At 40.5% G+C, this 24360-nt stretch overlaps 3 protein-coding genes across 8 annotated transcripts; 2 read left to right on the top strand and 1 right to left on the bottom strand.

Moving 5' to 3' along the window:
• The first annotated feature begins 929 nt into the window (after positions 1 to 929).
• Positions 930 to 10853, top strand: cax1 (cation/H+ exchanger protein 1). 2 transcript variants are annotated; one of them, XM_077498690.1, is made up of 20 exons: positions 930 to 1213; positions 2427 to 2606; positions 2669 to 2808; positions 3351 to 3459; positions 3611 to 3727; positions 3797 to 3858; positions 3943 to 4131; positions 5389 to 5574; positions 5638 to 5737; positions 5814 to 5955; positions 7270 to 7453; positions 7534 to 7633; positions 7706 to 7821; positions 7902 to 7939; positions 9117 to 9331; positions 9481 to 9614; positions 9720 to 9814; positions 9903 to 9981; positions 10441 to 10549; positions 10617 to 10853. In XM_077498690.1, exons 1-20 carry the CDS (start codon positions 1135 to 1137, stop codon positions 10688 to 10690), a joined length of 2448 nt encoding a protein of 815 aa, XP_077354816.1. In that variant the 5' UTR covers positions 930 to 1134; the 3' UTR covers positions 10691 to 10853. The 2 variants fall into 2 exon arrangements, with proteins under 2 accessions (XP_077354816.1, XP_077354817.1); XM_077498691.1 differs by having other exon boundaries at positions 934 to 1213; positions 9117 to 9235.
• Positions 10854 to 10897: 44 nt separating this feature from the next.
• klhdc10 (kelch domain containing 10) lies at positions 10898 to 19770 on the bottom strand. 5 transcript variants are annotated; one of them, XM_077498695.1, is made up of 12 exons: positions 19495 to 19770; positions 19361 to 19422; positions 19004 to 19114; positions 14712 to 14848; positions 14093 to 14314; positions 13811 to 14010; positions 13591 to 13739; positions 13446 to 13530; positions 13302 to 13368; positions 13185 to 13232; positions 12006 to 12145; positions 10898 to 11699 (listed from the first exon to the last, which is right to left on the bottom strand). In XM_077498695.1, the coding sequence occupies exons 4-12, from the start codon at positions 14785 to 14787 to the stop codon at positions 11490 to 11492; spliced, it is 1197 nt and encodes a 398-aa protein (XP_077354821.1). In that variant the 5' UTR covers positions 14788 to 14848; positions 19004 to 19114; positions 19361 to 19422; positions 19495 to 19770; the 3' UTR covers positions 10898 to 11489. The 5 variants fall into 5 exon arrangements, with proteins under 5 accessions (XP_077354821.1, XP_077354822.1, XP_077354820.1 ...); XM_077498696.1 differs by having other exon boundaries at positions 19491 to 19770; XM_077498694.1 differs by lacking the exon at positions 19004 to 19114 and having other exon boundaries at positions 19491 to 19768.
• zc3hc1 (zinc finger, C3HC-type containing 1) lies at positions 19581 to 24123 on the top strand. The gene is made up of 10 exons (XM_077498692.1): positions 19581 to 19793; positions 20222 to 20324; positions 20402 to 20552; positions 20626 to 20709; positions 20795 to 20922; positions 21004 to 21140; positions 22683 to 22938; positions 23011 to 23175; positions 23297 to 23506; positions 23590 to 24123. The coding sequence occupies exons 1-10, from the start codon at positions 19642 to 19644 to the stop codon at positions 23650 to 23652; spliced, it is 1449 nt and encodes a 482-aa protein (XP_077354818.1). The 5' UTR covers positions 19581 to 19641; the 3' UTR covers positions 23653 to 24123.
• Positions 24124 to 24360: the final 237 nt, after the last annotated feature.

Below are 24360 nucleotides of genomic sequence, written 5' to 3' on the forward strand. Positions count from 1 at the left end.
CATAGACGTCACACAAAGCGTATTTGTATAGATTTATATATAAAACAGTTTGATTTTAAAAAAAGAAAAAAGGGGGGCTGAGCACATGTAATGCCGACATTGTTCGCTGTAACCAAAACGTTTCTGTTCATGTTACTGTGGGCAAATCATGCAGAAATTATTGTTCACTTTTTTTTTAGACACACTTACATGTTGTTGTTGTTTTTTTTTAGCTATTCTTGTGACATGTTTAGAGAAGTATTTATATTAGTAGCACTGCAGATTTCTGAAACTACCGGTACATATGATTTTAGGTCACCCCCCCCCCCCCCCCCATTTTTAAGCGTAAATAAATGTATCCCTACACTTTGCAAGACTTGGCCATCATTAAGCTCTGCTATATTGCCACCACGTCAAGTAGTTTAAACATCCTCTGCCATTTTATTGTAAAACATTGATAAATGAACTGACGTGCATAACGACATGATTGAAGTCGATGATGATGAAAAAAGATGAAGTTTTTTTTAATGCTTTTAAAAAATATATATTTCTAAAATGTAACACTTTTACTTTCGTATTATTTTCTGATGTACAGTAATGCAAAAAAAAAAAGTATTTGAAATGAAAAACAAAACATCCGTTTTCATTTGGCATCACCAACTTCGGTCCTCGAGGGTCTCATCCACCATGTTTTAGATGGTTCCCTGGCCTCAAACGATCACTATTATCAGGCATAGAACTTGCTGATGAGCTGATCATTTGAATCAGGTGTGTTGGAAGAGGGAAACTTCTAAAACATATTTATAGGGAGAGGGACCTCGAGGCAGAGTTGATGACCCCGGCCTACTTTGACGTGACCGTTTTAAAAAAATACTTTTACATACAATTAAGAGACTGATCAAATAAGCACGAGAAGGACTATTAAAAGTATTTCTAGCACATATATTTTGTTTTGTTTTTTTTGCAATATTTTCCAAGCTAGTTAGCATATCCTCCTCCTCTTCCTCCTGCTCTTCTTCATCACTGATTTATTGCCTCGCAAAAATCAGCGAAGCGTGTTGTGGTTGGTCAAGCAAGCACTGGTTCACACAGTTGGGAAAGAGAAGGGGAAAGAAGACATCAAAGAGGACGGCTAACAGCCGGCTGGAGGTGGACATGTCCCTTACAAAGTCCACGTTTGTGTCAACGGGCGACCAAAACAGCGTGAGGAGGAGATCAACGGTCGACACTTCAGGTGAGTTTTGTTTGTTTGTTTTTGTTTGATCGTTTCTTTGTTTACTTCATTTAGTTTGCTCATGGCGTTCACAACATATTAAATATTTAAATATTGTAAACGAACGTGTTATTTAGCTTTTCTCCGTGGTGAACCTCGTGATTCTGTTCGTTAGTGTGTAATCGAAGTCACCTGTGGATTTCACAGGCTGTGGAAATGAAACCTGGGCTGGAATATGTATTTTGGCGTTTAATTCAATGTATATTCAAATAGACGTACCATGTCTTATTTGACATGTTTATTTGTGTGTAAATATGATCACAAACATGTTTAGTTTAAATCCAGATAGGGCGCCCTTAAAATTAAATATAAGTGGCAGTTTGCTAATTGTTCTTATTGTTTGTATTTGTTTGGTATTTTCCCCTGGGTTTGTTTGTATGTATGTATGTGTTGCAACAATGCATTGATAAGGTCATCCATCGTTAGTGCTCAAGTGTGCGTGTTGCGTGCGTGTGGTCATGCATGACTCTCAGGAGGTTGTTGTTAGGCACACCCATTTGTGTCAGGGCTGTGCAAAATTCAGAAAATTATTTTCCACGTAGACTATATCGTGTATATTTGACAGCAGAAATCGAGTTGTGGAATTTTCAGTAGTGAGGCGAGATGAATAAAACAGTCTGCAAAACAATTTGTCTTTTGGGTTTCTGAATATTTCAAAAATACACAAATCTTACCGAGCAATTTACAAGAAGAAATGATCTGTGAGAGTGTGCAGTAAATTATCATGCAATTGCATGTTGCTGTGTGATTATTGTGGTGCTGTAGTGAAGAGTAATCCCGCACAGCAGATATGTTGGCATTATGATTTGCTGATGCCTCAAAAACACGTGAAACTGGATCGATCCGTTCACATGACTAGATCCGATTCGCTCTGATACTCCACAAAAGAGCAAAATTGGGAGCCGATAACAAACATCGGATCAGGACTATTTCAGACCAATGCTGTAAAAGCTTTATTGTTAAACACACAAATTTTTACATCATGAATTGACTTTCATCGAATTTCAATTCTACTTTATTCAATTTGAATTGTGCTTCCTGTTTGCCATCTAAATTCAAGAATTGGAGTTGACTATAGCGTCATTCTCAATTCAGTTGTGAATTTTGTTGTATGGCAGACCCACACACGCCTTTGTGACCTTCGGGCTCTTTCATGTTTACTCCGTCTGTCCAGAGAACTACGACACGGAGCCGAACTGCCCGTTTCCAGGGGCACCGTCCCAAATCAAGCGCCCCTGCGTCGGCACGCAGCACCCGGAGATCGTAGTCAACGCCGCCGAGACCCCCTCACCTGACTCGTCCTCCAACCATTTCTGCCACTGCACGCCCAAGTCTTTTCTAGCAGTGCACAGAGGTGACATCGGCCGCGCTCTTACTTGACACTTACACAAATGTTGACAGATGTTTTGAACGCAGCTTACACAGGAGCACGCAGCAACTCAGCACACTCCATGCCGTTGCGCTGCGGTGAGGAAGATTGGCACGAAAACACCACCAAGACCACCATAAGGGCTGAGAATGAGGTTGAGGCACACAGGGAAGCCAACAACTACAGGGTAAAAGTCGTCTTTAGTTTCACCTTTTCATTCTCATTCACTCGCCGCCATTTTAACTAAAGCAACCCCATTCGCTCCCGGCGGTTTTACTGGATTTTGACTGATTTTGCAAGGCCCACAGAATATTGTTCTATTGCTATCAAAACATGGACCTACCAAAAGAAAGATTAGTCTCTTCTTTCATCAGGAAAAAAAAAAAAGTATATTTCTATCTGTTTAGGTTTTGCAGCAAATAGCATTACAATATAGCTAAGTTTCATCATTATTCAAAAATCTGTTTCAAACTGTGGGGAAAAAAAAACTTGTTGCAACAGGGCCCTGGTTGATCTCGTATACTCTGCTGCCACCTGATGGCCGTTTTTGTAATAACTACCATTGCTTCAACTGTTCTCTTCAGTTCAGAGGCTGCATCAAAGCCTTCTGTATGCTCTAGCATGAAGAAAAACGAATAAATACGTCGTTGGGACACTAATATTTAAAATAGAACTTATTTATACCTTTGTGGGAGAAAATTTTTATTATTTTTTTAATTTGTTTTGTAGTTCGGCTTCAGAAAATGGAAAGGCAATGTCACCGAGAGGCCCATCGAAGACCGATCCGAAGTGGTCAAAGAACTCTACTCGGACCTGAGTGTCGTCAAGCCCCAAGAAGGTCTTTTGAATTCGTTCGGCACAATGTGATGCAATCAAAAACATTATCTTTAGTGTAAAAAAAAAAAAAAAAAAAATGCCCGAGTGTTGCTCTGAATAATTTTGGTTATGTGTAAGAGATTCACTAAAACACACATTTTGATGTATTCTAGGCTCCACAATGATCATGGGGAACATCATTTATGTGATTTTATTCGGCTGGTGGATTTCTTTAACCTACGTCATCATTTGTCCTGTGATGTTTCTGACAATCATTGGTGCTCCGTATGGTTGGTATTGTCTACTCTAATTTGTGGAGCTTTGATCATGTCTGATTTTTTTCTTCTTCTTCATTTAAGGAAAACTGTGTTTAAAGTTAGCCTGGTACTTTATTTGGCCCTTTGGGAAATCAGTGGGAAAGGTAAGATGCTCAAAGTCTCCCGAAATTTCCGTCCATGTTGATGTACGGTACATGATACACATGAGGTATGCTTTCTAATTTCAGGCCCCCGACTTGACAAAAAGATCCACATTGAAGCCACCGAGGTGCGAGGTCATTCCTGAAGAGAGGGACTCCGAGGACAGCAAGGAAATGATCATGGAAAAGGACTCGGGGCCTCTTCTGATGTCCTCCCCTTTACCCATTGAGTTGCCTTTGCCGGAACTACCAGTTAGGACCAGGTCGAAACATTGGGTGAGGAGAGAGATAGGCAGACCATTTACATTTTTTATTTCAATTCAATTTTCAATTCACAATTTTTATTTTATTCTTTAAAAAAGAAATGAAAGGGGACAGAAAGAAGTGAAACTTTAACTGCTAATAATAATAATAATAATTATTATTATTATTATTATTATTTTCCCCCAGTACTTGAGCTTTTATACATTTTTTTATGCAAATAGATTGAGATGATTTAGTTTTATGATCCAGATTGTTCCACAAACTGACACATTGAGTTAAACTACATTATTCTTTAATTTTGTTCTGTATTTAGGTTTCGAAAAAAATATGTTCTTCTTAACAACTCATTCACTGCCAGTCATTATAGAAAATTTTTACATTTCCAATACTCACGTGATATTCCATTCAATAATTATATATAAACCGAATCTACCAAATAACAGAATAGACTCCCTACTTTTTGTCCCGTCCCATTCTTTTATAATTGACAGCAGAAAAATGTAGGTTTGCCAAAATACAGCCATTTCTCCCATGGACTCTGAAACTGTGTTTATTTCCTATAAAATGGGGCTATGATGTCATCTACCGGTGGTTGGGCATCAGTAAAGTTGTTTCCAAGTTTGATATTTACAGTGGAGCATGCTCAGATTCGCCCCAATTTAGCACCGCTCTAAAAAATACAATTGACAAGTATACTTGTCAAAGGCAGTGAATGAGTTTTAATTTGCACTCACTTTCACATTTTTTTTTTTTTTTTTTTGATTTGCATGTTAATTGGTAAAATTTCATGTTGGGCTTTAAACATTTTTTTAAGGCGGTTAAACTGCATTAATTCATTGAATTTTAAAGTTTTTAGTTGTATAAATATTGGATTAGTGTGGTCTCTGTATCCACATCCAAACACGACACGAATAGCACGTCTGTAACAGAAAAATGGGTAGTTTTTTTTTTTTTTTTTTCCGACAACTGAAAACCATAAATCTGTGAGGAATAAGCGGTTAAGAAAATGGATGGATGGTTTTACTAATATTTATAGACAGTCTGTTGTCAAGGATAGATGCGGTCGTTTATTGAGCAAATTGCAACAAAAGAAAAACGTAATAAGAGCTGCTATAGCGAAAGCTGCTGCCTGGTAGGCACTTGACTAACTTAAAAAAAAAAAAAAAAAAAAAAAAAAAAAGTTATACCTTAACCTCACGTACACAGTTTGTGTAAAAAATCCACTTTAATCCAATGAATTGAGAGAATACTCTATTCTGACTCCCTCAGTGTCGCGTGAGCACGTACGTGTGGCTGCTCCTGGGTTATCCAGTCCTGTCAGTGGCGCACGGCGTGGCCTGCGTCACCAGCTGGCTGCTGGTGTTCACCATCCCCATCTCCAAGATGAACGCCCGCGCACTCGGCATCATCCTGCTCATGGCGCCCAAGGATGTTCACGTACACGCGCTGGAAAAGGTAACGAGAAATTATTAGCGGCAAATGCGAGAAGTCGATACTAAGCCATGTTGTCTTTTTCAGACACATCAATTTGAGGCGAGAGTCATCCTGTGCTGCTCCCGCGCCGTCAATCTCCATTACTACAAATATACCGTGCAAGGGATTAACATCTTTGCACTAAGTATCCTTTTTCAAAAGGTCTTTACAAATTTTTGCGCGTTGCTTTTTATTCTCCTTGCATTAAAGCGTCATTGCAGATCTCCTTCCATTGGTGATAATCACATTGATTATCGGCTATACTGACCACAACCACAAGTACTTCAGTTCAGAGACCAAGTTTGCCACGGCCATCGTCTCTATAATCCCGCTGTCCTACTACATCGGCATGGGGATCGCCAGGTAGGGCTGGGTTAAAAAAAAACAAAAACAAAAACGAATAATCGATATTGAATCAATTTTTCTTTTCGAGCCCAATATCGATTCATAAAACCATGAATCACTTATTTTTCCCATAAATTCTTAAAGGGATGCTTGACTCATTGAGCCATTTTCAGCAGTAAAAAGTTCATATTTTGTCCAGAATTAATTTGATAACTTTAATATTTGTTCATGTACAACTAATACCTTTTTAAAAACGAATTTTTCTACTTGCTGTCGATTTGAAGATGACATCACCCATGCTGAGGAAATGGGTAACGACCAATTATAGCTCAGTTTGCTGACCAAACCCAGAAAACAGGTGAGCCATGTTTGGTCATTACCAACTTCCTCCGCACAGGTGATGGCATCTTCAGCCGACAGCAAGAAGAGAAAATTTGTTTTTAAAGGTATTAATTGTATATATAAAAAAAATGATTTATCAAATTAATTCTGGACAAAATATTTACTTTTTACTGCTGAAAATGGCTCAGTGATTCAAGTATTCCTTTAAAAAAATTGAATTTTAAAGGCCAATTTTAATTTAAAGTCCTGACTTATTGCTCTTTAACACAATTCAGAATATTTTGTTTTAAATTAGAATTATGAAAATGTTTTCACCTCATCCTTGCTGATGTTAACGTTTGTGTTACACTTAACTGAATATAACACGTGTTACTTTCATTAATAAACTAAATAATTTTACCAGTTACTGCCTCCACAAAATGTACTTTTATTTGTGGCGTTTTTAATCATGTCTTTGACATTTAAGAGGAATTTATGTTTCATAATTTATTGGGTTGAAATCAAAATGAACTCTTGTAAATAAAAATCAAATCGATTTGAATGAATTAGAATCAATACTGAGCCCGATCGCCAGGTAATTTACTGTTGTGTTCATAAGTTGTTTTTGTTTTTTTTGTCAGAAATGTTCCAGGACTTATCACGAAATGTATTTTAATTATTCTATTACTCAAGGAGAATGCTTTTCATTCATTTACCCTCATTGAGGCTCTTGAAATTTTAATTTTGTGTGCCTTGAATTTTCCATTGGGTAATGATACCAATTAACCTTGCCAGCAAGCGGAACTCTCTTAGTATTCACGAATACAGCTTGTACCCTTCCCGCTGATACATACGTTTCATATATTTATGTGTACCATAAATCTTAGAAATACTGTATTTAAAAATCATAGCTTTTATAAACAATACAATAGATTTGATTGTATTCATTTGAGAGAGTTTATTCTTTCCCCCGCAAATCTAACCAATACATTTTGTGCGGCATTTCCACAGCATTTCGGCTCAGAGCAACTTTGCGGTGGGGGCGGTGGTGAACGCCACCTTCGGCTCCATCACCGAGATGACCTTCTACATCACGGCGCTCCTGCGGGGTCACCGCGTGGCCTCCAAGTGTTACGAGGAGGTGGTCAAAGCCGCCCTCACCGGCACGCTGCTGGGCTGCATCCTCTTTATACCCGTGAGCGTCCCCCGACAGGACTCCTCGTTGTGTGGTCTTGCTGATGCTTGAATGAACGCGTCATGTCGTCACCCACACAGGGCATCTGCATGATTATCGGCGGCATTAAACACCGGGAGCAGCGATTTAACAGTCGTTCGGCTGGCGTGAGCTCAGCTTTGCTCTTCATATCCATCGGAGGTATGTCTGGAACACAGCCCCGCGTTTGGTTTCTGTCAAGGACAAAAGGTAGTTTTCTTTTTGTCCCCTCAGGTGTTTTTGCTCCCACCGTCTTCTCCAAGACTTTTGGCAGCCTGGTGTGTGAAGGCTGCTCCGTTCCCAGCAACGCCAGCGTGCCCCTCGTGTGCAAAGACTGCCACTACGACATGGTAGGCTGCCGCTGATTAGCTGTAATGAATGATCCTTTCATTAGCAATTGGACGTCTTACTTGTTGTCTTTTTGTTGCAGAGTAAAATGGACCCCCAGTTGATTATGATGCATGTAGAGTAAGTTGAAGAAGGTCAACGTTATGGTACCTGATTTTTGCATTAACTGGTCATATAATCTTCCATCTAAATGGCAATAGCAAAGCAAAAGCGCAGTATGCTCAAAGGGAAGTTAACCCCATTTCTTTTTTATTTTTATTTTTTAACACAATATGTTCTATGAAGCCTCACTAGTCTAAATATGGTATTCTGGTTGATATTGTGTTAGTGGAATATGAGTTACGCAGCAAAATCCAGCCGTTTGTATCCATTTCAGGGGCGGCCATTTTGCCACTTGCTGTCGACTGAAGATGACATCACAGTTGCTCAGTAATCAACGGGCTACTTTGCAATTCATTCTCCATGTTTAAAGGGAGGGAATGTGCCTTAAATTGCACGTTGAGGTCTTTTCATCATTAAAAAATAATAATAAAAAATAACTTTGTTTTAATTTATTTTACAAAACAGTTTTGCCCATTAAAAAAAAAAAAATATTTAACTCAAAATATCAAACGTAGCCATTAATATCTTATTTTACACGTGAACCATGTAAAAATAAGTGTTTCTGCCTCATATTGCACTTAAACGTTGTTGTCCTAAATCCTACACAGCTATATTAGACATTTTTAATTGATATATTTTTATTTATTTTTATTAAATATGAAAAAAGGCGTTTTACAAAATAAATGAATACACTAAATCGTACGCAGCTATATTAGACATTTAAAATGTATTCTTTTTTAATAGAAAAAGTATTTTACAAAATAACAAAGACAAAGTACTATTTGTTTTTATTCATTTATGCATGCTAAAATCGATTCGATCCGAACTGTGACTTTTGTTATCCGTTGCACCACGATTGCTCAGGTCTCGGGTAACAACCAATCACAGCTCGGCTTCAAAAATCAGGTGAGCAGTGATTGGTCGCTGCCTGAGCCCTGAGCAACACTGATGTCATCTTCAGTTGACAGCAAGTGGCGAAATGGCCGCCCCCTGAAATGGATAAAAAATAAAAAAAATAAAAAAATAAATGGAGGTTACATATAACAGATTATTGTATTGATTGATTATTTTTTGGGACTACTCTTATTTTATGTCCAATTAATGCAGACATTCACATCATTCCAAAGATTTCACGAGTATATTTGAACTGTGGTCGGAAATAAGAAGCGATGATGAATCTCATTTGTGACGCCAGGCCACTGGTGTACATCATCTGCGTGCTGTTGCCTGCCGCCTACCTCATCGGCCTGATCTTCACACTGAAAACCCACTCGCACATCTACGACATCCACATCAGCGACGGCCATGCCCACGGTCAGTATGCGGCCGACGAGGGCACCGCCGGCCCGCTCCTCGCCGCCAACTCGTGCATTAATGCCAGCATCCTGCCCCCCTGCCACGTTGCCACAGGTGTGTTGTGCATGGTCCTTATTTTTATGCATGCGGGTATCACCAAAAAAAAAAAGAAAAAAAAAGGCAGTCGAGTTTTTAAAGCATGCAAGTCAAGTGAATTGTAAAATATGGAAGCCACAGATGACAGCATCCACGTTATCAAACAGGTCACCATGTGGTCCACTGGTCACGGTGGAGGGCGCTCGCCGTGCTCATCGTGGCCACGGTGCTGATGGCCTGCTGCGCCGATATCAGCACGGACAACATCCAGCCCATGCTGACCAACTCGTCAATCTCCCAGGTGTGTTTAAAAAAAAAAAAAAAGTTACTTTTTTTTTTTTCCCCCATTTTTTTTAATTTTTTTATTTTTATTTTTTTTATATATTCAACATCGTGACTTCGTCAGTATTTCATTGGCGTGACGGTGTTGGCAATGGTGCCCGAACTTCCTGAAATTGTCAACGGGATCCAGTTTGCGCTGCAGAATAACATCAGTTTGAGGTACTTCACCAGTTACATGCAAAGGTGGTTACAGTATGATCCTTAAATGATCCATGCTTTTTTTTTTTTTTTCTCCAATAATCCCCAGTCTGGAAGTGGGGAGTTGTATTGCGGTGCAGGTGTGCATGATTCAAATCCCACTACTTATCCTCTTCAACGCATCCTATGTAAGTAAACACTTTTGATATATGCTTACTATTGTGGCTGTATTTTACATTGCATACTAGGGATGTAACGATACCGGCAGTATCGTGATATCTCGATATTAAAACCCACACACAATAGATTGTTGTTGTCATGTCACAATATTAAAAGCGAGCACATCTGTTTAAAAAGCCGGGTTGATTTGTACTTGTTCTAGCACCCTCTGGTGGCTAGTTTTTTGTTTTGTTTTTCTTTAGTGCAGTTTAATTTTCACAAGGCATGTTTTGACCCTTTGTTTAAAATCCATTTTTATATTTTTCCATTGTTGTATTGTACAAAAGCACTTTTTTTTTTTTTTTTTACTGTGAGCTCTTTTTCACAATATTGTGACAATGTTGTCAATTATTAATTGATAATTATCGTATTGTGATGTTTGGATATCATTACGTCCCTATTGCATACGTGTGCACTCTTGTGGACAGGACGTTGGATTTGTGCTGCTGTTTAGTGACATCCATCTCTTTGCAAGCATCTTCAGTGTCATTCTGGTCAACTTTATTTTCATGGATGGAAAGTGTGATTACTTTCAAGGTAAGTCGTTTTTTTTTTTTAATCAATTATTGTGGAGGAATATTAAAATGTTTTTTTTTGTTTGTAGGCACTGCTCTGGTGGTGGTCTACCTCATCCTTTTGGCTCTTTATTTCTTCGCTCCTTCCCCACGCTCTTGTTAATCTACTGGCAGAAGAAAGAAAATTCCAGTCCCATATTTTTACAGTGTATTTCTGAGCATGCAGGATTTTAAGACTTTCTAGTAGTTACTGAGCTTGCTTTTGCATGCATATGTATATTTTGGTTCTATGTAAAAACGTGCACAATAAAGTCAATTTAAGGTTCTTCGTGCAGTATTTTACTTTACATTAATCGAGTCGAGCCAAGTATGAGTTCTCAACCCAACTTTATTGACAACACAATAGTCAGATGAGCCTTTTGTGTACATCATTCCAACGCTCACTGTTTAGTAAATTAAGTCATAAATGTAAGTACAGTAGTTTTTCAGAATACAAATAAAAACAGCAAAAGACATGCAGGGAACAATTTAGTGTGTTGATGCACAAAAGAGCCAACCTGCAGTTTAATATCAATAGTGGGGTAGAATGTCTAAAATAATTACGGTACTACATTGGACCTTTTTATTAAAATTAAAAGATTTGCAAAACTTGTGCGCTTAAATTATATGCACCGACAACTGTTCTCTCCTCACACTGCTGAAACCCCAATTGAACTGCTTTAATATTTCAAGGCACTGCAGTGTGTTGGCCGTGCTACAGGCATAAGTGCCCATGCAAAGTCAACAATTTCAATGTTGGAGTGGAGCTTTCGACTTGATTCAAGGAAAAACTTATAAAATGGATTCGCAGCGTCCCACTTTCACAGTGACGCGACTTTTTAAAGAGAACAAAATTCCACACCGAGTGATCGTTCGAAGCATTTTAAAGTCCCTCCTTTTCCGCTTATTTGGCATTGAAATTCTTATTTTAAGCGCTCGATGAGTTCCTGTGTGAGGCCCAGGTTACGCAGCTGCATGGTGGGCAGGTTGGCAAGGTGGGGGAAGGCTTGGAGGAGTATCTCCCAGCAACACTCCAGCAAGCTGGGCACGGACAGCCAGATTTTGAAGAGGGATCCCGTCCTCTTGTTCTCGTGGATGTTCACCACGCCGCCGTGGATGTACATGCAGCCAGTCTGACCAGGGGGGAAGTAGATCTTTTATAATAGAATGTTGGTTAAATTAAGTGCAATTAAACATCTAATTCGTGTCGTGCTGTGCTTTGAATGATTTCCTGTTTTTGGTCTACTATTTGTGGCAGCATAGCCAAGGAAACTTATTAATGTACATAAATTATTCTTTTTTTGACGTGAGACACAGAAATTCTGCCTAGTAACAAGTGACTACTTCTGTTTATCTTTCTTGTGTACCGTAGCCACTAACTCATTTGTGTTTTCGCATGTTTGGATGGCTCAACAGAAAAACAATCACATCGTACCCACCGGCGTAACGGCGGCGCAGTGAAAGTAGGCCGGCTCGGGCATCACGGCAGGCAGCCTGCTCCACTGGAACGTGTGCAGGTTGATCTTCCACAGGTCGGCCAATATGAACTCGCCGTTGTAGCCGCCACAAATAAATACATCTAGAAGGCAGTGATATGGTCACATACGATAGCCTCTTAACTCATTTGCTCCCAAAAACATAAATAAGCATTTTAAATGTCCTAAAGACGTATTTATACTAGTGCTGTCAAACTATTAGAATTTTTAATCTGATTAATCACTTTTTAATTTTGATTAATCACGATTAATCAGCTAATTACTTGCGTAATATAAAATGAATACAAAATACCGTAATATTTTGACAACACATTTTATTATCTCAATGTCATTAATTGCAAACATTGATTAAATGCATGTACACAATTGCATGCATTGCTCAAAACGTAACAGCACCATATCATTTGGGTGCAATTCAGCAATTATTAATGAATTAATCGGGGTGTTTTTTTTAAAGCGAAATTACCACCGAGCACACCAACTGAAGTCACCCAGCTCATTTTGGAACAACAAGCGTAGGAAATGCCATGCATTGACCTAATCACGGACCTGCGCAGCCTTCAATGTAACAATCTGTGGTTATGTTCAAGGCTTAAGTGCAGTAAAAAAAAAAAAGTGCGATTAATATGCGTTAATACGTGATTAATGCGACATTTATCTGTGATTAATTAATCTATTAACGCTTTAACTTTGAAAGACCTAATTTATACTTTTTTATTTTATTTTTTTATGCTAGAACAAACGGAAGGCTTTGATGCAGCCTCTCAATTGCAAAAAAAACGGTTGACAAAATTGTAGTTATTACACAAACGGCCAGCAGGTGGAAGCAGAGTATGAGATCAACCAAATGATTAAACTTATCTATATTCTATGCTAATTGCTGCAAAATGGAAACACACAAATATACTTTCTTTTTTTTTTCTCCCCCCGATGAAAGAAGAGACTCTAATCTGTCTTTTAGTAGGTTCCATGTTTTTATAGCAATAGAACACAATATTTTGTGGGCCTTGCAAAATCAGCCAAAATCCAGTAAAACAGCCGGGAGTGGATTGCTTATTTGAAAATGGCTGGGAGTGAATGAGTTAATTCAAATTGTTCGTGGTAATTTGCGAAAGTACTTACCGTTTCTTATTTGGACACAACTGTGACACCTTCGAGGAGCGGGAAACCCTAACAGAAACGCACGTGGTTAAATACAAAATGTCTGTTGTGGAATAATGCTACAAATAGGACACAAACCTATTTTGTCGTGAGGTTTTGTTGCAATCTCCTCCCAGGAATTAGTCTCCAGATTGTATGCGTGAATCTGTCACACAACAAAAAAATACTTAAACAATAAATAAACAAACAGACCAAGGGCTCAACTGAATGTTTTCCTGGTACCTTGTCCAGAGGGTAAGACGTCCAGGAGGTCCCTCCTCCCAAGATGTAGATCCTCTGTCCATCCTGTGCTATTTCATGCCGATACCTGTAACAGCGTGTTAGCACTATTGCAACTTTGTGTTTGACAGAAACGTGATGCTCATACCGTTCTTCGGGTAGGTCATCTGGTCGGTTGTTGGGCTTGAGGTGGATCCACTCCCTGGTGGTCAGGTCCAGCCTGTGTAGGTCTGTGCTGTATATGTACCCCGTTGTCCCGCCAAACACGTACAGCGAGCCATTTATGATGACCATCGCCTGGATAAGGGGTGACAAACGGTTACATCTTGATCAATTAGCCTTGCACGTATGCTTGTAATAGAAGTTACCTGTCCGTAGATTCTGTTCGGCTTCTTCCCGCGACATTTAAGCAGCGACCACCGCTTGTACTTGACATTGCAAACGTGGACGTCATTGCCATTGTTCTCACCGAAAGGGATCCCGGTGCCGCCAAACACAAGCAGGTTGTTACCGTGCAACACGGCTGCAGCGAGGAAACGGGAAACGTTTACATTTTTTCCTTTTGGAGCTTTATTTAGAAGTGAAATGAAAACAGGCGCTCTGTAATAGACTCATTGATACCACTTGTTATCGACTGAGTATAAACAAACCTGACATGGAAGCAAGCTCTGAAGGCACAAAGCCCTCCGTTTCAAGCTGCTGCCATCGGCCCGTGGCGAAGTGGTACCTCCACAGCTCCCGGAACAGGGGATAGTCGTCGTTCTCTGAGCCACCTGACTCATCGTAGTCCGGGTTGTACCCGCCAAACACATAGAGGTTAGCGTTGTCAGCAACACAGCGATGCCCACTGCGGGCAGGGGGATTATGACGACCTGAGGAGGAAAGGGATACAAGTGTAAGTTGAGGCAAAGTGACTGAAATGCATTGCACTTTTTTTGTAAGGATGCTTTGTTTTCACTGACACTAGCAGGGCAGAGCAAGATCGGCTGTGCATAAAGAAGCGTCCAGCAGTTTGTCACCTGTAATTTGGAAAATGCCACTTTGCTCTAGAAATAAATTACCCAGTTAAAATTAAACAAGCATGTTAATATGGAGATGCTAGCTTATCTTTAGCACTCGCTCAAATTATATCAGACTGGTAGCTAAGTGTTTCATATAGCGACCTATATAGCTGTATGTCTTTGTCAGACACCGGTGTGATCAGCAGCGCGGTAGCAAACGGTAGCATGCGTGCTAATGTCGTTGATCGATCTGCTAGTTCCTGCTCACCGTGCAGCGGCCTGCCTGTCAGCTTCTTAAATTTATTCAACTGGTCCGGACAGCGATCGCCTTGGGCGTCCGTCATCTTGTCCCAGTTTTAGCCCAGCTTCTCTCACAACATCACACCGAGGGGGAAACAACTGCTCCTAAAGTACTCGGGAGACATGGTAAATGATAGCGGCGTAGCCCCAGTAGGTTTACAGCCATTATACATTCATCTTGCGCTAGGGCCTTGGCCAATCAGAGGGCGCGTTCTTGGAACGCTGCGTCATTGGATGTAGGCGGGATCAATTGACTCCAAAACAAGTTATTCAGCGCGGCAGGAGCGCTGCCTTGACTTGTGGTCTTTTATTTATTTATTTATTTTTTTTTTAATGCTTTATTGAATAAACTATGGAAGCCCATTCCCGCCAGTAAAAAAAAGGGAGTTTTTGTTTGAAGTTTGTTTGTTTGTTTTTTCACCGTCAGAAACCGCCAGTGGATTTTATTTTTAATTTTTTTTTATTTAATTTTTTTTACACACGTTAGAAAGTTCTGACGGTGAAAAAAAAACAAAAACAAAAATTTCTGGCGGGAATGGGCTTCCATACTAAACTGTTACAAACAACTTCATCAAAGCAATCAAAACATTGCAACAATAGAACAACAACAACAAAACTGCCAGGAGGATACAAACTCAAAAAACAAAACAGAACTATATTAAAGGGGCACGATGCAAGATTCAGAGTTTTTGCACATTTGCAACCCCTCTGGCGAAACGTGGAATGGACCCCAGCGACTTGCACACGGCCAGGACCGTGTGCGACTTTTCGGGCACGAGCAAACCTCCAAGTTAATCGAACAAACGTAAACACGGAGCACAACGCTTTTTTCATCGGCTTAATCATGTCTACAGAGGTAAGAAACGTGTTAATCTTCAAGTTACTTTGTATGTGACAGTCATTTTGAGTGACAAAATCTTACATAATTACAACTTTCCAAACATAAATAGTGCGTCCCGTGAATCCGATGACATTGATGATAGCAGTGCATTGCTAATATCATATATGCCCAAGTGCGGAGACATTAGTAAGTGACCGTGTGGTAGTTTTATTCTGCACTGCTGATCATAAATAGACCCTTATTGTATTTTTGTTACGAAGTCTTACCTTTTTAGCAAAAAGTCAGCAAACTGTGGGTCCCATTTCATCCCCAGGATAACTCTTAGCTCTCTCCACCTGACAAACGCTGCTCTTATATTTATCCGCGTCCTCCCGTGACGCTGGTCTGAAAGTTTTTTACTTCTCTTTGTCTTCCGTGGAGTCTCCATAAGGGATTGAGCCGTATCGGGTGCAGGTCTCTTTAAATCCAGTTTGAATTAGCTGTCTTGTCCGTGAAGTTGCGTGAACAATCACAAGAGCTAACAGGGACAATTGCGTGCACGCGCATGACGTCACGCTCAGAGCCACAGTTAAAGATTCCGGCCCGAACGCTCCAACATTTTTTCATTTTACAGAAAAATAGGGGCAACAGTCATTGTGCCTCAGTCGTGTATCCTGTCCATTATACAATTCTTAAAACATGTGAGGGTGAAAAATATGGTTATTTTTAACACTCAAATTTGAGTCTAATCTTGCATCGTGCACCTTTAAAGAAAATACAATCTTGCTACATCATTCCATAGTTTCTTAGTGAGCTCACAATGCCAGAAAAGATGTGACACAGTTTCAGGAGAAACTAGGGTGTACAGTCTTCACTTTTCGCGGTCTCGCTGTATCGCAGAATTTTTTTTAAAGTGCAATTTTGCATATTTTTTTACAGTAATATACCCATTTTATAAAATTTATGAAGGTTTGAACATTGTCAATGTTTGAACAAGACAGAAATGTGAGAACGTGTAAATGCCTCAATGAGAACAGTGTATAAATTGTGCGGTCGGGGATTTTAGAGCCTTAAAACATTTATAAGAATTGTAAAACATAAAGCTAACTACTTCTCGGATTTCATTTATTGCGGGTATTTTTTGGAACCTAACCCCAGCGGAAAACGAGGGAACACTGTACTCAGACCTGCACTGTTTGGGCCCTTTAAACGGACCAGAGTTCGTTTCCCACGCTGATCCGGACCTTTTGTGCAGGTCTGAATACACACAAACGAATCCTGGTGCGGACCAAACAAGCGGACCGAGACCCACTTTTTTAGGTGGTCTCGGTTCGCTTCCAAACGCACTCGGTGCGGTTCACTTCGCAGTCTGAATACAAACCACGGCTGATCCGCTCCAAGTGCAGGACATATGCGCCTTTTGGGGCTAGAGAGATATAGAGGTGGCTTAAAATCAAATTTGACAGGTCCCCCGCCCACCGACCAATCAGACGTCGTTATTTTGAATTAAGGCCTGCCCCCTCTGCATAACCACGCCCTCACAACCTATCACGACGAATGATTGTGAATTTTGTCCCTCCCTATTATGATGTATTGATGACAGTTATCCGCCCTCAAAGTGTTTCCGGTATATAAGGAATATGTTTACGAAATTAGTCACCACGATATATTCCTATGTAGAGTTCCAATAAGATACGATACATGGTTTAGTAGAAAGTAGTAGGTTCAATTGTTCTTCTTGTGATGGAACGAAAAACAGATCTTCCCACAAAGAGCTTGACTTGTGATTATGTATTCAGTGCTACTCATGCCACCTTTTCCCTACTAGTCATGGCATAAGCGGGCGTGACACGGGAGTGGTTTTTCACCCCTGTTAGGGGCCGTCCCAACCCAATCCTACAGAAAAAGAATCCCGTTCCGTCCCATAGTTATATTAAAATAAATAAATAAAGAAAGAAAGAAAAAAAAAAAAATAAGTTAAGATTTTTTTTTTTTACATAATCCCACTCCCTTCTGCTCCCGGGCCGGCACTGCTACTAGTACACAAACTAGTAGGCCAAATAGCAAATAGCACACACTAGTAGCCTCCAAGATGCCCACTAGTAATTTTGAAGAGCGCATGTCTGTGTTGTTAATCCAAGCAACGCTGTCCGACTCCCAACGTCGGATTGTTGTATCTAGGCCTGTACAATCTACTTTTTGTTCTAAGTAAAATAAAAACTTACAGTTTGTGGACCCGAGTTTGAGAACCAACTTTAGGGTGAGAGGTTGAGAAAAACAACTTTCCCAACAGTGAAAACTAACTTGCTGATGAGCACTGAAGAATCACAAAACTGGTTTGTTCTTTGAAAGCAGGCAAAATGTTGCCTTAACTTTTTTTTTTTTTTCTTCAAGTGTGTTCACCTGATGCGCTTTTTCTGATCTCGGTTTTGTTCAAATAAAAAAAAATAAGAAAATCTATCCAGATGTGGTGTGGTTTGTGTTGACAAACACTTTACCCAACGCATGTCATTCCAATGACAGCTCATCAGCAAGCTCTGGAGAAGCCTGATAATGATCCTCACCTGCGTTGGAATATGGAGACATGGAAAACAGGCTGGATAGGACCAGGGTTGAGAAACACTGCTCAAGGTCATTGGGTTCAATAGTTGTGGGGAAGGTTCTCCACGTAGAAATTAGTGGCTTCGGTGAAGTACCACGTGTCCTCAACAGATGGCGCAATCTCGAAAGGGTGACGTTTCATGTTAGTATATCTAGGTTTCGGCTCGTTTGTAATTGTTCAATAATGTGATAAAAACAATAAGCGTGCCATTATAAGACGCGCATCATTAAAGCCGCTAATGAAAAGATAGTTCAACAAGAAGAATCATCGAGAATCCGTGTAGATGGTCAAGTCGTCTCGGAGAAGCAACTGAGATACGATACAATACTGCCCTCTTGTGGATGACTGATGTAACTGCGTTCATAGTGGGAATAGGGATGAACACATTTGTGAGTTGTTCTCAACTCAAAATAAAACAATCGTTGGATTAGTACTTGAGTAGATTACATATCTGAAGACCAGGATGTGGATGCAGGAATTGAAAGTAATACCCATTAAGAAAAAAGAATAATTCAAAGAAAGAAGTATCGGATGGTGTTCATGGCTGGTGGGGAGGGATGAAGGTTGGGATGCCCATGAGCAAACCAACACTTCCAATTTCGGATTACAAGAAACGTACACATCACCTTCATTGATTTATGATGAAAGCCCATTTACCAGATGGCCGATGCAATATGACAATGCTTCACATACGGGTTCAATCCCCGCTCTCTCCTTTATAATTGAAAAAAGAAGTTTTTATTTTGTTTCTAAGTTGTTTATATATTCTAAACAATTTATTTTTCAATAATTTGAGCCACACCAATGTGATTTAAAAAAAAAAGCACATGTTCAGAACCATTGAATGTTGTTCTGGTGTGTGTCGAAGTACATCAAGTGGAAGTCAAAGTGGAGTGACAAATGGCGAAGTGGCATCAGACACCTCCTCAAGCACACGGCATTGCATCTACTGTGTAAAAAAAAAAAAAAAAAAAAAGTACACGTAACTATCTAAAAGTAGGTTTCCAATTAAGTTACTTTTGCACCACATTTAACTCCATATTAGATTGTGTAAACTGTGAATTAATGCACCTATATGTTTTTAGCTCATCAAGTCTGAGGACACATTAAATAGGAGACGGTGCTTGTTTATAAACAAAATTATACTTTTAGGGGAACATGCAGTGAAAATGTGGAAAAGCTGAGCATGAGTTACCTTTTCACAACACATCGACACTTTTCTTCAGCTGACGTGCGGGTAGACGAGCAGCAGCCGACCTAGAGACAATAAAATATTCCTTTATTGTGGACCCCTCAGTGCATGTAAACAATCAAAAATGACTTACTTACAAACTAACTTGAACCATGTGGTTGAGACAAACAAAACGCCAAACCAAACAATTCATCATTCCTTTTTCCGGTCGGTGTTTAACATCCGGGTCGCAGCTGAGTCGAGAGGCAAGCTAGCTACTAGCTACGCCTCTGAGGAGGCTCAACATGGCGGCTGTTGGTAGCAGTCGTGGGGATCGCCTCGGCAACTCCAATCAAAACAAATCTTCCCTCACGTCCCCGGAGAAAATACGCGAGCTTCTCAACGAGGGGGTGTCAGCAGCCGGCACCGGCACCGGCACCGGCACCGGCACCCAGTGGTGGGTTAAAAACCTTTGATCTGATTTTTACGACTTAGTTGTGCAGCATTTTGGCTAATCTCCCTAGCTAACGAGGAAGCATGGCAGCTATATCAGTAAGGAGCACGAGGAGATGCGTTTCTCAGACATGAGAGCTTGTGGATAGCCTGTCATTTCTTACACACATATTGTGCACGCGTTATCTTCCCCCTCTTGCGTGAAACCTGTGCTGCCAAATTCCTTGTGTTATCTACCCTGTCCGTGCTGTAAATTGTGAAGGGGTGGGGACTGACAGATGAACGCTGGCACTGATGTTCAAGCTAAGATGTAGAAGACTATAAGTGTCTCTTTTTGGTCTAGTCATGTTGGAAGCACGCATTCATTCAGTATTTAAAAATGTGTACATTATAAAACTGAGCTTTAACTGCGTTGTGTTTTTGTAATTGTAGTGGACAAGATGATTCAAAATACCCAGAAGTCAGTAGCAACACTCCTTCACCTTGTGAGGCAACCAACAAGGACTCCTTTTTCAGCAGAGTTCAATCTTACACAATATCCTTTTGTTGTTCTAAGATAAGTTGTATACATTATGTCAGTAATTAATGTATCAGAATTCCTTAGCACAGCACTGTTTGAAATGGGCCGGGAAGCCCCGCATGCTCTCCCCTCTCATGTGTGCCCGCTACGGCTGGATCAACATTGCCCACGACATGCTCAAGTGCTCCAGCTGCCAGGCCTTCCTCTGCGCATCACTACAACTCACATTAGACTTTGACAAATGTGAGCTGAGTGAGTCAGAAACCAAGTTTTAGTTCGGGGCTCGGAGGTGTGACGCTTTTCTCCTTTCAACTAGATGAGTCACGCATCACAGAGCTGTCCATGCAGCTTCAGACCAAACATGAGAAGTTTTGTCCCTGGCCTGACTTTCCTTGTCCAGGTGCGAGTGCTTGACTTGATGCACATGTTGAACGTGTTGTTTTAACCTACACGCTTAGTAATTCTTTGAATGTTTTGGATTTCAGAGCGATTGTGGATTGTAACAGCCGGTGAACCCTCAGCACTTGTGAACGCTTTCATTGAGCGTTATCAGAGCGCATGCATTCTTGGACAGCAACTTCCATCGATGAAGCCTGAGTTGTTGAAATCGATGGTGAGGAAGCATCTACTTGGATATGAACAATCATCTGGAAAATTCTGATGTTACTCTTCCGTGTCTTGTGTGTCTTTGCAGTCATTGACTGAGGATGTCATTAGTGTTATCCTGCAGCTAATAGAGGAGGAACAAAAAAGAAAAGGAACCACATGCTCGGAACCTTTTTCTGTCCAAGTGGCAGCGTGCATCGTTTCTCTCTGTGGCTGGGCTGCAAAGTGAGTTGCTCTAGTTCCCCTTACTTATAACGTCTTGATTGAGAGTAAGGTTGCAGCTGTCAGATGTTTTTAGAATCAAGTATTCTCACAATTATTCCATCATGGAGTGATAACTCTATTAGCCAACCAGAATTGTCGATGCTCACTTCTTAATAGTTGTTTCCTCCCCTTCATTTGTCTTTTTTTAACCTGTTTGTTTGACAGGCTTCATACTGAAGACGTGGTGGTTTTTTAAGTCTTGACCAAAAAAACCAAAACAGCACCGACATTCATTCCTTGGTAGTAATTTTAAGTGTTGACCAAAAAAAAAAAAAAACAGCACCGACTTCAGTATGAAGCCTGACAAACAGGTTCGAAGAAGCCAGAGGAAAGGTAGGCAACAACTAGTGACCATTCACGTGCTAAGCAAACAAGCAATACTGCACATACTGCACTATTTCTATACTTTTATATTCTGATTTATTTAATCTTGCAGAAGCATTTTTCGTTTTTGTTCCTAAAATTTGTGCAATACAGGCTAGTGTTTAAGTAATGATTCTGAAAAAGTGTGTGAGTAGAATTATCATTATATGTACTTGATCCAGTTCATCTAGTGTATAAATGTAGCTTTATCTTAAAAAAAAAAAAAGTCTGCAATATTTAGACCTCAAAGTTTTACACTGTTAATACAAGAAAAGAGAGTTTTGTTATGAATATTGATGAGTTTTAAAAGTTTATTTACTTAAAGTAAGTGCATAATAGTGTGCATTGTTTACCTTGTTTGATTTTAATGATGCTGGAAAAAAAAAAAATCCGTGAATCACGTCATCTTTTCCTGCAATGAGGTACTTCTGTGTTGAGCAGGCTTATCTGTCAAGGTCATACTGTTGCAACTTCATATACAGGAAGTAAAAGGCCCATTGTTAAAGAAAATGCAGGTGACTGGTGTCCACATTAAAGTATAAACATGTTATGCTGATAAATAATTATTTTCCCTAACAGCTGTCAAGCTAAAGGATAATCTGTGGTCAAAATTAATAGTGATGAATCTATGTTAATACATAATTAATGAGATGTTTTTTTGTGATTCATCAATGAGTTAGCGATTTAACTTTGACAGCACTAATATCAAGTCTTGGGTGCCTCGATTTGTCCGTTTTCAAAGGCCTTGGCTTTTGTCTGTGACATTAAATTGTTGGATTCCCGTTAACTGATACAAACATCAATGGAAATGATTGAGTGAAATACAACAACGGGAACATAACTGTCAGTTTGTTGTTGTCAGCGTTTTATATGTAAAATGATTATTAGTAATTTTTCTTTTATACACTTTTTCCTTTCATTGCCATTATGCCAGTTTGTTTGGACTCAGTGATGCTTCAGTCTGCAGTAACATTAGTCCATGTGGGAAAATAATCATTGCGAAGCATTGACCAAAATTTTGCTTCAGCGTATACGTGTGCGTACTGTGTAATTTTTGGAATAGCCCTAAACCTTTACTCACTTACTGTGGCTGGATTATGTGTAACACTGTTTTGTTTTTGTTTTTTTATGGTTCCTCAGCCCAGGTGTACACATCGCATCGCTGCCCATACTTAACTGCTCCTATTGTATGCGCAAAGTGGGCCTGTGGAATTTCCACCAAATGGAAGGTGTGGGCGGCGACGGAGAATCCGGAACGGATGCTGCAGGCGCCCCTACCACCTCTGCTCCCACTCAGGAGAGCCAGGGGGAACAGTCAACTCCGCCCTCGCCCACGGCTCCATCCACACCGAGTCGCATGAAGCTGAGGAGCCAAGACTCTTGCCGCTCTGACCAGGCAAGTTTCCATTCACGTTTGAATGACTAAACCGCCCTGAAGGCTATCAAGATTTTCTGACCCATTCTGCAGGGTGAGGGCACACCCGCAGCTTTGCGAGCCCGAAGCCGAGACTCGCCCAGTCCCGTTGAAGAGCCGCCGAGTCCCTTGATGAGGGGCAAGAGGCCTGCGAGTCGTAGCCGGGGGCAAGGTGACTGTTTGTCCCTTCCTTCCAAACGCCTGTGCCTCCCATTAGCTGTAAGTGCCCCCCCCCCCCCACCCCCCCCCCCCCCCCCCCCCCCCCCCACACACACACACACACACACGCTCTCATGCCTCAAAGTCCCCACGACATCAAATAACTCGCTCGCTCTTTTAGGGCGAGGTTGTGCACAAGACTGCGTTCGACCCACTGGCTCAGCACAGAGACTGGTGTCCCTGGCTGGCCGTCGGAAAGGAGAATGTGGATCCGCAGGCTACGCCTCTTCCAGACGCAGTGCAAACGCCTCATCAGCAAGGCTGGAAGGCCGCCCTTGACCTCCTCATGCCCGCGAAGAACACAGACGCAGCAGCTGGCAGTCCAGCACAGGTAAGTTGAACGACTCATGTACTTTGTCCCAAAATGACTTTGCACGTTGTCTGACATTCTCTTCTTCTGTCCTGTTCTCCCAGGATCGATCCAAAAGGGTGTTTGCTATATTCCGTCAGTGGCAGATAACTGCGCCATCTGAGTAGAGAATGCATCAACTAAAACATCGCACTACTGGACTGGAGAGATGAGGGAGAGTATTATATCCCATCGCTCTGTGAAGGAAGACCAATGAGTCCCTTCTGAATTTTGGGATACCAGCACGCCATGTTATGTTGGATAGAAATGTGTGTGAAAATCTGTGGAAGATAGGAAATCCCTGATGATGAGAAAGAGCCAGAACGGCTCGACACTGGATAGGCAATGTTTACTTTCATCGTGTGTTGAGTTGAGTCAGTGTTAGAATATCACCACAAATTCACAAATAGTGTGACTGTATGAGTGAAAGTACTTAACTCCTGATGATTGCAGGTTTTTATGAACGGTGTGCCATGAACTTGAACATGTTTGGACTTAGCTGCCTTGACTTTGAATTGGCCTTTTTGTGACATCCCATTGCTTATCTAGTCTTCACTATCAAGCATATGTTGCTTAATAAAATGGTTCTTTGAAATGTAGTCTGATGGTCAAATTAACATACGCGCATGAAATGTGTTATTACTATTTTAAATGTCATATGTTTTATTGATTAATTTGAATTTAGAGGCTTATTTAATTACGTTTACAACCCACTCTGTTCAGAAAATTGATACTGATCAGACATTTTGAAGTTTTTTTTTTTTTTTTTGTTAAATGCATTAATACATGTTTATATGTAACTATTTCTATTTTCAAAGCTTTCTTTTCCACCTAAA

Source organism: Festucalex cinctus, chromosome 16 (assembly GCF_051991245.1).
Source record: "Festucalex cinctus isolate MCC-2025b chromosome 16, RoL_Fcin_1.0, whole genome shotgun sequence".
Classification (NCBI taxonomy): Eukaryota; Metazoa; Chordata; class Actinopteri; order Syngnathiformes; family Syngnathidae; genus Festucalex; species Festucalex cinctus.

Coding starts and splice junctions, on each gene's coding strand:
- klhdc10 (XM_077498695.1), bottom strand. CDS start 14,787: ATGACGGACGCCCAAGGCGATCGCTGTCCGGACCAGTTGAATAAATTT. Junction 13,531..13,590: donor GATGACCTACCCGAAGAACG/GTATGAGCATCA, acceptor ACGCTGTTACAG/GTATCGGCATGAAATAGCAC. Junction 12,146..13,184: donor TTGTGTCCAAATAAGAAACG/GTAAGTACTTTC, acceptor ACTGCCTTCTAG/ATGTATTTATTTGTGGCGGC.
- zc3hc1 (XM_077498692.1), top strand. CDS start 19,642: ATGGCGGCTGTTGGTAGCAGTCGTGGGGATCGCCTCGGCAACTCCAAT. Junction 20,553..20,625: donor CACATTAGACTTTGACAAAT/GTGAGCTGAGTG, acceptor CCTTTCAACTAG/ATGAGTCACGCATCACAGAG. Junction 23,176..23,296: donor GCCTGTGCCTCCCATTAGCT/GTAAGTGCCCCC, acceptor TCGCTCTTTTAG/GGCGAGGTTGTGCACAAGAC.
- cax1 (XM_077498690.1), top strand. CDS start 1,135: ATGTCCCTTACAAAGTCCACGTTTGTGTCAACGGGCGACCAAAACAGC. Junction 2,809..3,350: donor GGGAAGCCAACAACTACAGG/GTAAAAGTCGTC, acceptor TTTGTTTTGTAG/TTCGGCTTCAGAAAATGGAA. Junction 3,859..3,942: donor TTGGGAAATCAGTGGGAAAG/GTAAGATGCTCA, acceptor TTCTAATTTCAG/GCCCCCGACTTGACAAAAAG.